Raw genomic sequence first — 12,116 nt, forward strand, 5'->3', positions numbered from 1 at the left:
AGAGAGAGGGAGAGTGAGCCCAGAAGAGCCAGAGTGAGAGAAAGGCTGAGAGCCAGGGAGTGAGTCGAGGAGGGCGGGAGGGAGTCCGAGAGGAGGAGAATGAGTGTGTGAGTGATGCAGAATGAGAGTGAGTGAAAAGGAGCGATACAGTGAGGGAAGACTGGCACGACAGGGAGCGGGGTGAGAATGGTGAGGAGGTGAGCAGTGGAGGGAGTGAATGAAGCAGTAATGGAGTGAGTGAGAGAGATGGAGCAAGTGAGCCAGGGAGAGAGAGACAGAGAGAGAGAGAGAGAGCGCTACGGCCAGCTCTCCACACCTCGCCTGTGCGCCGCGGGGGCCCCCAAGCCGCGGGGCGGGCGGCCCAGCCGAGAGCCGCACTTGATTGAAATTCTAATGAGCCAGCCTCCCCCAGCCCCCCGGCGGCCCGCTCCATTCCGTTTCATCACACATCAAAAGGGCCGCCTCGCTCGGCGCGCACAGGACCCGGGGACCGGAACATCTGCACAGGGGTCCCATATCAGAGGAGGGACAAGCGCCGAGCAGATGTCACTGGGAGCGAACAGCAGGCTGGGGGGACCGCGGGGAGCGAGGCTGTACAAGCAGGAGAGAGACCTTACGCACAGCTACGCCTCGCGAACAGCAAGGCCCGCTCCGACGCTCTCCCAGCCCCCCCTTTGACTGTACAATTAGGTAATTAGTCACCCCGGCGCTAATCAGCTAATCATTGTCTGTGTGTTTTTTCTATTAAAAAGGCATGTCCTCTATAGGCGGTCCCACAGGGGCCCCGCGCTGTGCTTTGCTATAGATGCTCGAGTGTTGTTGCCCTCCTCCCTCCGCCGCTCTTTCAAAGCCCTGCCCTTGTGCAAACAAAAGATGCTGTAATTGAAATAAAGAGACTCGACAGCAGCAGGTCAGGAAGTCCAGGGTCTGATTCCACTGTAACACAGAGCTGGGGGAGCACAGGGTGTTACGAGGGCAGAGGTTTATTTATTTTTTTATACAATTATAGACTACAGTGATGCGAGTGTGGGTTTCAATGCATCAGATTTAAATGGAATAAAAAGACAACGATTAAAGTGAATGCTGACCTGAATGGATAGAAGTCACATATAGGATGAGAAAATATATACAGAATATATTTATTATAGTGAGAGATTAACAGACAACTCCTGTATTTCACGTGTGGATAATGTGTCAAGGATAATCTTCTAGTTACGCTCGAACAGTTTTACCCTGAAGACCTTTATGCTTTTTTTGTGTGCATTCTGAATCAAAAGATATAGTGGATTGACTCGATCGCTCTTCTCGGATGTTTAATTCAGGGTGCAGGGGGGAGGTCCTGTATTTCGTGTGAAGCCTCCTACTAATCTGTGTGATTATTACAAATTGCCATTCGCAAGCCTCGACTGCGACGCTCGGGAGAAATTTAAACGACAGTGGCGGATGATTTGAATTCGGAGGTGTCTTACAGAGACGCACGATTGTTCTCTCGCCCACCACTGTTTGCATTGCGGAGAAGACAAATACGGCTAAATTAAATGGGGGTGGGGGGGGGACTGGTGGTGAAATTAACAGGTCGCTTTCCGATATAATTAAACGCATCGACAGAAACATTTCGAGTCGAGGGGGAAGAGTAAACACGTCTGACTCGCGTGCTCGGCGTCATTTCATGCCGAGCAGTGAAAAGGTTGATCTGTAATAGCTGCCTTGACCTGTGAGTCCCAAAAATAAAGTGGATATCTCAAGCTGGGGGGATAATCCAGTGCTGGAATAACATGCTTCTCCCCACGGCAGATCAGCAACGCCGTGGCTTTATGCGGTGCTTGATTTTTTCCTTTTTAATAGGTGATTATAAAACAGTACCATTCAGTGCACATTAGACCGAGTCATTTCATTCTCTGCGCTGGTTTCCCCCCCCTCATGTGGTCCCCTGGGGTTAAGGATTGCCAACCCGTTATCCTCATTAAGAGTCATATTTCTTTTGTCACTGTGCAGCATTGTCTTGAAACAGCTGTTTTTCCTAAGCAGTGTAAATAAGCATTCATTCTGACACCGAAGAGGGAGGAGGGGAAGAGTAAAAGGGACAGAACGAGCCTGGGTTGGAACACAAAAGACATGAATCTGAAAACTGAGGCGGTTTATAATTTTTACGTTTTGAGCTGCCGTTCAACAGGTGTATCTAAGGGGAACAGGCTCTGAAAAGGCTGAGAATATGGCGGATTTCCATCTGATTCCGCGTTGCCGTTGTCTGCATTCGTTCCACAGGCTAGATCGTGGGTCGCACAGAGGTGGGTGTTGCCAATTCCAGATTATTTAAACAGATCTCGGTTTCTGAGCTCTGCACCCACTTGCCGAGTTCAAAAAGAGGAACGTTTCTCCAGAGAGAACAGGAGGAAACAGAGAATGTGCGCTTCAAACAAATGAGGCAGACTCGGGATGCGTTGGCCGCCCTGTAGGAGCACGAGGAACACGGCCCTCCAATAAGCTGCTGGACCAGAATGCACTGCAGCAGCGGCCCACTGTAACGGCCCACTGATTGGGCCCAGGGAGGCAAATAGCACCAGTATAGGGGCGATCGTACTGCATCACAGCGCTGTAATGAGGGCTAACTTCGCCGGAGCGATTGCCATGCTGGAGAACGCAATGCATTTTTTATCAGCTGCAATTATTTAAAAGTGTGGATTTTTTTCTTTTTTTCCTAAAATTTGCATTAGATGACTCCGGTCAGCTCAAAATAGCTGTGCTTTAGCACACTCAATTACGGGCACTGACAAATGTGCATAAATAAATTAATAGATTCTTTCTGGGAAGAGCCAGTGTGAACTATTTCAATATTTACTATTCCTTTTTAGATTTTTTAGACGTTCCCAATACACAGACCGACCTCGGCTAATAACTTTTGTTTCTGGCTGAGCACAAACCATATGGTCTGTAAGTAGAAGATAGTCTGCAAGTTAACCTGTCTTTGTTTCATCTGTTCTGCAAAACAATGAGAAAAACACAGCGCTGAGACAAACCCAGGCATGTTTCTCAGTGGGGAGACAGTTCGATATTTTTTTAAGAATGCATTTGACAGAATACGTGTAATTGCATTAGTGCAGCTATTTCAACTCAACAATTATCAACATAATTATTCCCTCTCCTGCGTCGAAAAGCTCAGATTTTCCTCCTTTAGATCATTTTCTTTTAAACAAAATAATTATAACAACAAACACGTTTAATCTCTCTTTCATTCTTTCCTGTTATCCTCTGTCATCTCTCTCATTATTTTATTTTATAAATAACTATTATAACAACTACAATTATTATCAATGTGTTTGCGGTTCAAATCTGTTGAATTTAGTTTTATGTCTCAAACTGTTTATTTTGTGAAAACCAATAAAAAAGTTTAAAACAAAGATAATTAGTGGTCTTGAGCTGAGCTGATTTAAAACGAATCTATATGAAAGCATAGTGTTGACTCTGCTATGTTATGTAATGGTCTGTCGAGACAGAAGTCAAATGCGTAACAGTGTATCCATGTGGGTTAATGAGGCACTAGCATGCTTGGGAAGCATATTTAGTTTGTATCATCTTGCGTGCTGTGCTGATCATATTCCTTTCAGAATTTTGTTCACATATGACGGCAACACTTTTGTTTGCTCAACTTCCCAAAGTACTGTAAATGAAGTGTGACTGTAGACAAACATAATTACACTTCAGAAGAGAACATCTGCATTTAAGCCCCAGTGAAATGCATTTGGGGGACAACAATACCACACTGTAATTGACAATTACTCAAAAACCGCCAGTCAGGATATTGAAAATAATATTATTAATTTAAAAAAATGAAGTGTTCCAAATGTAAATGTTTCTCAGTAGCAAGAGGATGTGAGCACAAGGCAATGCTAAGGAATCCAGCTTATTGGCGCTGTATAATATTCAAAATGAACCTCATGCAAAGAAGGAAGTGCAAAGCAGTTTGTGTCATTTTTATAAGAGAAGAACACACATATTGCAATATGGAAACATACGTTTTCTGATACTAAGTATTTCTTCAAGTACATACAAGGGTGGTTTCATGAGGTCTGAGCTATGGAAGTAACTACATTGTAAATATACTACTGAACATTAAGCAGCTTAGCTTGGCAACATCATATATATACACTCACCTAAAGGATTATTAGGAACACCATACTAATACGGTGTTTGACCCCCTTTCGCCTTCAGAACTGCCTTAATTCTACGTGGCATTGATTCAACAAGGTGCTGAAAGCATTCTTTAGAAATGTTGGCCCATATTGATAGGATAGCATCTTGCAGTTGATGGAGATTTGTGGGATGCACATCCAGGGCACGAAGCTCCCGTTCCACCACATCCCAAAGATGCTCTATTGGGTTGAGATCTGGTGACTGTGGGGGCCAGTTTAGTACAGTGAACTCATTGTCATGTTCAAGAAACCAATTTGAAATGATTCGACCTTTGTGACATGGTGCATTATCCTGCTGGAAGTAGCCATCAGAGGATGGGTACATGGTGGTCATAAAGGGATGGACATGGTCAGAAACAATGCTCAGGTAGGCCGTGGCATTTAAACGATGCCCAATTGGCACTAAGGGGCCTAAAGTGTGCCAAGAAAACATCCCCCACACCATTACACCACCACCACCAGCCTGCACAGTGGTAACAAGGCATGATGGATCCATGTTCTCATTCTGTTTACGCCAAATTCTGACTCTACCATCTGAATGTCTCAACAGAAATCGAGACTCATCAGACCAGGCAACATTTTTCCAGTCTTCAACTGTCCAATTTTGGTGAGCTTGTGCAAATTGTAGCCTCTTTTTCCTATTTGTAGTGGAGATGAGTGGTACCCGGTGGGGTCTTCTGCTGTTGTAGCCCATCCGCCTCAAGGTTGTACGTGTTGTGGCTTCACAAATGCTTTGCTGCATACCTCGGTTGTAACGAGTGGTTATTTCAGTCAAAGTTGCTCCTCTATCAGCTTGAATCAGTCGGCCCATTCTCCTCTGGCCTCTAGCATCAACAAGGCATTTTCGCCCACAGGACTGCCGCATACTGGATGTTTTTCCCTTTTCACACCATTCTTTGTAAACCCTAGAAATGGTTGTGCGTGAAAATCCCAGTAACTGAGCAGATTGTGAAATACTCAGACCGGCCCGTCTGGCACCAACAACCATGCCACGCTCAAAATTGCTTAAATCACCTTTCTTTCCCATTCAGACATTCAGTTTGGAGTTCAGGAGATTGTCTTGACCAGGACCACACCCCTAAATGCATTGAAGCAACTGCCATGTGATTGGTTGGTTAGACAATTGCATTAATGAGAAATTGAACAGGTGTACCTAATAATCCTTTAGGTGAGTGTATATATATATATATATAAAAAGTGACTCGATTGCTTTGCTCCTTATTTGTGCTTTGTCTTTGTGCTTTGAGACCACAATGCATGCTGGAAAAAAAAAAAAAGTATATATCTATAGAGTTCCACTGTACTGTAGCAGTAACACTATGTTGGACACATTCTGCTGTCAATATATATTTTTAAAAGGTTAAAATTCATACTGTCTCTGTGGGAAGTATTGACATTGCTCATCACCAAAATTGATTTTAGTTTTACTGCACAGAAACAGAGAACCAGGAAAGCTTATGACGATGTGAAATGGTTTAGCCCATGCAAACAATTACAGTTAATAGATTTTCTAATTAGCTGGCACCACCCCTGCCGCAAGACCAATATTTACTGCAGCAACTCAGTTCTACTGCATTTCTCTGGTCTTATTAACGCAGCTTTATGCATTAAAAAAAAAACTTTTCTGTGATTTCCCCCTAGATTAACAGTCTAAAGTTTGAAAAAAGAAAAAGAAAGAGAAAAACAAGTATGGCAGCGTGAGACTGAAAAAGAGACATTAAATAGTTTTAAAAACACTCACAGACAGGGATAAACCGAGTGATCCAGATTACAGCTGATTAATATTCAATGTCATTTAATTTGAAACAGGTAGACAGATCTTCCCTCACATCCGCAACACAAGAAGTATCATAATTAAGCAGAGGAGTCGAGAATCCGTTCCTGATGAGAAGTGTCAATCTCTCCGCCATTTGCACATTAATAAACTGTTCAAACCGATAAACGCTCAGACAAGAGCGCAAGATGAATGAGTCGATCCCAGCGGCAGATAGACCTCCACCCAAAACTCGAGCAGATTGAGGGGATTTGTCTTCTGAAAATGTTCCCTGCAGCTACACAGAGAGCCTGTATTCCTTGCTGAATTCCTTGTATTTATGTAGATTAAAAAAAAAAATACCATCAGACATTTAGCCTGGAGGGATAAACATCCATTACCAGTTATGAGAAAAAAATAAAAACAAACTACTCAACTTAAAAGCAAAAGTTAAAGGATGCCAAGCGAAAAAGTTTAGTAATTTATTCAGCTCGAGCAGAGCAATTTGCCGAATTAAAAAAAATTATAATTTAAAAATAAAAAGCTAAATCCATGTTTACAGTTTTGAATGTTATGTGCATTTTATATTCTTTTTTAAACCTCCACAGAGAAACTGACAGATTACAGAAAGGCGCCTGTCATCACGATCAACTTGATCCACAGTGCTGTGCTATTGGGGCGGCCGCCGTCTTTGCGTTTACGATGGGGGCGCCGCTCTGTGGCGTTCAGACCCGGAGAGGCGAGGCGGGGGGCGCAGTGGGACAGGCTGGCGGGGGCGCTTCTCTGCCGTCGTTAGAGACGCTCAAAGCCCCGGGGACGGGAGAGCGATTCCTTGGGGGATACAGGTGTGTTCGTGGGTAAAAAGAACCAGCAAAACACAAGAGAGAGGGACCACGCTCGGCAGCTGTTGTTTCGGAAATAGCTTTTGCTTTGAATTCCAAATCAGTCTGATTCGGGGGGTCTGGCGCGGCTCACGCGCTGTATTCCATGTTTTACCATGTTTTACCTCTGGAGTTCACTGAGAAACGGGGGACGTCAGTGGCCTTGCCTCGTGGCATGACAATGAGCAGACCCCAGCCAGTACACATTGTGCAGGCCTTGTGGAGCTTGTCGTCATCTCTACAGTGCCATGACAAGGGCTGTAGCTGTAAGCCAAGCTGATTAACACTGGCTTTTTCCCCAACTGGTATATTTATACATATAAAAAAAGGAACAATCCTCCATTCCAAATTGGAGAGGGTGGGGGGGGGGGGGGGGAATAAATAAATAAAAATAAACTGGAGATCCTGCCATCGCTGTCAGCCTGGGAGGCAGTTTGGAGTTAATCCATTTTAACCCAGCTTCCAGATATATCCCCTCAGAGCATTCATTCCCCTCACCTTCCAAAAACAAAAACAGCATATTGATTTTTATAACCGTCTGTTTATTTTGTGTTTTCTTTGCCTCCTCCCTCACCTTCTCCTGGCGGCTCGAGCCCATTGTTTGCCCCGAGGCGAGCAGCAGGGCTCAACGTGTTCCAGGCTTTGATCATCGTTCAGCCGCTGGATTAACATATGCACGTGCTCTTCCTCTCTCCCCTCCTTCGCCGGCTCATAAATCTATATCCCCGGCTCTGCCACTCACCGCGCCACAAATCAATCAGGCCGCCGGCTCCGGCTCCGCCCCCCACTCGTCATGGCCGAGGCACAGAGATCGATCCCAGAGACACTGCGGGAGAGCGAGACACCGGAATGACGTCGCGTTTGATAGTGAGACACAATGTCGAATTCTAGTTCTGGTGGTAGAACGCCATTTCCTTTCCGTGAGGATCTGATGCCCTCAGAAGGCATGAATAAACTGTGTCGCTGAGGATCACCAGAGACAGATAAGCCCTGCGGTGGCAGCCAAACCCCACTGTATTCATTACCGACACTTGAGCTCGTAACCTCAGCGCTTTGTCAGATAGGGCACGAGTCCGAGGGCAGTATCGCAGCAAAGAGGAAATCCGGGCCTGGACTGATTGGCTAGCCATTAGGAGTGCTGGATTATGTCAAACTATTCAGCGGTGGGGTTTAAGCAGGACAGGGGGTTAGGTTACACCATAATTTACGAGAGGAGGGGGGTAGAGGAATTCGATTTTAATTAACAAGCCTTGAAATCAGCTCCACAGCAGTCAGAGAAAGCGAAATCAGATGAACCTGCAGCTAGGAGCCCTGCATGCTCATTTGCCTGCCGCCCCGAAACCAATCAAAGGCAACACGATTACATCAACCCCAGTGGCCACTACCCATCAGCAGGCCAAACGTTTACCCCAGGCTCGGCCGAGCGCTAACAGAACCGCCCCCTTGGGTCTGAGAAGGCATTACCGCCAACACGAGCGTGCCGCGGTGGACCCAGAAGGGAGCAGGAAGATTCACTGTCACGCTAAATCAGGGGACACTGATTGAGGATGCCACCCCGCGTCTCCAGGCGCCAGCAGCCCGGGGTTCCAGGGACGGGTGGCGGCTCTTACCCGTTTGATGCAGTCCATTTTTGACAGCCGCTGCCGGACCAACTTGATCCAAAGCTCGCTGGGAATCTCCTTACACAGTGACACGGCACGCACATCGAAGACGGAGGGGGAGAGAAAAAAAGAAAATGAGTCAAGAGTACAGATCAGAGCTTTAATATTCAGATCCTTACTTCAAAAGAAATCCTCTCCACCGCCTCCTCCTCTGCCTCTGCATGTAGCCCCCATGTGGAACTAGGTATCTCAACACACACACACACACAAAAGCCTTTATTATCGCATTTGATTTCATTTCAATGTAATTTATTTATTATTATTGGGGGGGGCTGACAGGGGGTCCCGCGGGGTGGATAGCGTTCCGTTTCGGGTTGACCGTCGCCGCGGGAGGGCCGGGCCCGTGTCTTTGAGGCAGAGCCGAGAGCGAGGGGGCTCCATGCTGGCTTCAGAGCCTGCCGGTGTCTGCCGGGCTGCTTTGAAGTGTCACCTTGAGAGGGAGGTGCCGGCCGTGCGAGGGAAGGCAGGGGCGCCGGGGGGAGTGGCGGCTCATCCGTTGCCAGACGAGCGGCTTGAGAAACAATCTCGCGGTCTCACACATGCGCCTTGCTGTCGTTCACCTTCTCGACGGACGCTTTCCTTCAGCGGGTCTCCCCGTTGCCACGATGCCTCTACACCCTCTCCCTGGCCTGCTGATTGCAGGGATCACAATGGGCTTTTGCACATTTGTTTTTTCAAGGAAAGCCTTCTTATTTATATTATTATTAGTGATCATAAACAAGCTTGTTCTGGTTTAACACCCGGATCAAAGGCAGAAGCAGTTCCCCGAGCAGTTCCGACACGAGCGCCTCTTTTAGAGACAGAATGGAGTGAACACAATGGATGACGACCGGGCAGAGCTCCGGAGTGCGTCTCTGTGCAGCCCCGACCACGAGGAGCTGGTGCCAACCTCCACACCCCAGGGGCCTTGGCGCTCCAGTTCTGGAAAGGCACATCAGGATCACCTTGGCCACGCGGAGACATAGTAGCAGGTGGTATTTTTGGAAATATTCCCACTTTTTAAATAGCACCTAACGACCGTGCTCCAATCTTGCTCTCTTCTCGGCGCCGCGATCACCGCAGAGACACCTGCTGACCTACCTAGTGCTCCGAGGCAGATGTCGGCGGTTAGCTCATCATCTTAGATCGCTTTCATGTCTTTTTTTTTAACAGGGCCAAACTATGTAGAGAATTGGAAATGCAAAAGAAAGACGGTGTTAAATAATTCAAGGCTCTGAATATCAGCTGCGGCGCCGATGCATTTCATTTGGCCCGTGTTTGAGGTGTTTCACGAATGTAAACATGGCAGAGGCTAAAAGCAAAACCCACACCGAGCCGGCGAGGAAAGATCTGATCCAAACTGCAAGGCAGGAAATGGCACTTCAATAAATTAGGTAATTTAGTAAGGGGGGACAGACAGGCTATTTTAGGTTTAAACCGCTCTTGTGCGCTACTTCTATGGTTAATGCCGCTTTCATGAGGGTTAACGGAAAACAGAAGAGCTAAGTTTCAATTAGGGTAGTCAGAATTATAGAAGATATACAGAGATCTGGGGTTTAACAGTCAGAGAAATTACATCCAATACATTTTACGGCAGATTAACCTAGTCAGAATTAGGATAGGAGAAAGCAAGACAGGGCAGTGTGTTCCTTTTTTTTCTTTTTTTTAAACGAGGTGTTCTGTATTTAGAGAGAAGAAAAAAGCACTTCCCCTAAACTCCCAGTTCACAAATGGCAGTTTTAACTCCACTAATTAACACTGACACCAATGGCCTTTTATCTTTCTTGCCATCTCAGTTTTTAATCAGATTAACCCAAATGGGCATCCTTTAATGGCCTTTTTTAGAAAATCTGAAAGAGGATGATAATTAAAATAATTAAACCGCTGGGATTGGCTTTGCAAGATCTTCTCTCTCTCTCTCTCTTTTTTATAACATTTCTGATCTGCTTGCTTACAGATTCAAAGATATGAGAGCAACGCTACCATCATTTAATTGCATTAACTCTCATCTCAAAGGTCCAACCAAACAAGCTTTTTTTTATTCCCCCGCCCCCACACACACACAGCAACCAATGTTAAGCAAGATCTCCGAGTACATGTGAACTGTCTAAATTGGAGACTGGGGGGGGTAGAGGACAAATGTGTAACAGGCTTTTTAAGAAAATAATCTATTTCAGAGTATTTTACATAAGGCAAAACATAAAAAGAAAATATTTATTTTTTACTCATTATTTATTCATGCATTTTTTAAGCTTTTAATGAGGACAAATTAACTCATTTTCCTGAGTGTCGGGATGAAGTATGCTTACAGAACATTTCTTGTTTTTCCAGCGTGTCTCCATGTTGGAAACTGAAATTCAAGCTGATATTTGGGACAGAAACCTCAAACACGTGTCAATATTCAGAGTTCATGACACCTTAAGATGTCAGATATTTATCCCACACAGAAGTGTCCCAATGTGGCCTTCGATAGCCTCGACACTCGTCGATTGAGAATTATGCACAACTCCACAAACTCCACAGAGGTCAGGCAATGACTGTTATTATTAGATATTATGACAGTTAAGCGCATTTGTTTTGGAAAAGAAAAGAAATACATGTATAGGTCATGAACAGTGATAACACCAAGCAGACCACTGTCCAAACAGCATCTGAAAAACAAGACTTGGGACCAAAACCTGTGCTTAAAAGCCTGCAGGCCATGTTTTACTATGAAAACATGTCAAAAAGGGGCAAAGACAATGTCAAAATGTACCTCACATTATTCGATAATTACCTGATTTGTTTAGTTTTTTTATAAGAATGCTTTAACTGTCAAATTCTACTTATTTATTGCTTTTTTCAGCTGATGTCCATTACACAACTTAAGCTCCTTAAATATTGAACAGATTGCTACTCTGTTCGATTAAATAATTAAGCTGCAAATGGTAACAAAGTCCTGCAGTGGAAGGGCTGTGTGGGGAGCAGCTCAGCTTTCAGGATACAAGATGCAGGGGCTCACTTGATGCTCGAACACAGTCTCACAATCAGATTTACTGCACAGTCATTTGATATTATCTCTCTCCCTCCTGGCAGATTTCACTTGAGGGCCCCGCTGAGAGGCGTGCTATGAGCGGGGGCCTCTCCTATCAGAAATGCTCTCGGACCTGCACAGTACCTGTCGCTGGTCCTGGTACTGTCGCGCCGCCCGGACCAGATCGGTGTCCTCTTCCAGTAGGCTGCTGGCGCCGACTCGGATAGCGTGCGTGTGTTCGCAGAGCATTTTGGCCTAGCGCAGGGAGACGCAAAGCATTTGAATACCGTCATCATAGGACATTCAGGAAAGGATGTCAATATGGCAGCACCCTGGGCTCAGGTACCCATATTGGGTTTCTCAGATGGCGTTAAAGCACCAGTGCTAGAACTAAAAGGGTCAGAGAAGCCATCTTCATTACGGACCCTTTAGAGATGCAATGACTTCAAACAGATTCAAACTGAAAATAACTATGAACACCAGGGTGCAATTTTATCACTAAACTACTGTTTAAAAGGTGCTGTTGGTTGTCACATAGGGAGGGAACGATGACAACAACTCTCTTGTAAAGATGCGTTGACATACAGGAGTTTTGTTTTACAATTTCCACCGACACCAAATCTCAATACTTCAAAATGT

General features: G+C 45.4%; 1 protein-coding gene across 3 annotated transcripts in view; it reads right to left on the reverse strand.

Annotated features, from left to right (window-relative positions):
- ak8 (adenylate kinase 8) overlaps positions 1 to 12,116 on the reverse strand; it is a 41,320-nt gene that overhangs the window by 24,971 nt on the left and 4,233 nt on the right. For all 3 annotated transcript variants that reach the window (XM_066712656.1, XM_066712655.1, XM_066712654.1), the window contains exons 5-6: positions 11,622 to 11,732; positions 8,435 to 8,503 (exon numbers count right to left, since the gene is read on the reverse strand). In XM_066712656.1, coding sequence (XP_066568753.1) covers positions 8,435 to 8,503; positions 11,622 to 11,732 — 180 coding nt within the window. The remainder of the gene's footprint in view (positions 1 to 8,434; positions 8,504 to 11,621; positions 11,733 to 12,116) is intronic.

This window comes from Amia ocellicauda, chromosome 9 (genome assembly GCF_036373705.1).
Source record: "Amia ocellicauda isolate fAmiCal2 chromosome 9, fAmiCal2.hap1, whole genome shotgun sequence".
Lineage (NCBI taxonomy): Eukaryota > Metazoa > Chordata > Actinopteri > Amiiformes > Amiidae > Amia > Amia ocellicauda.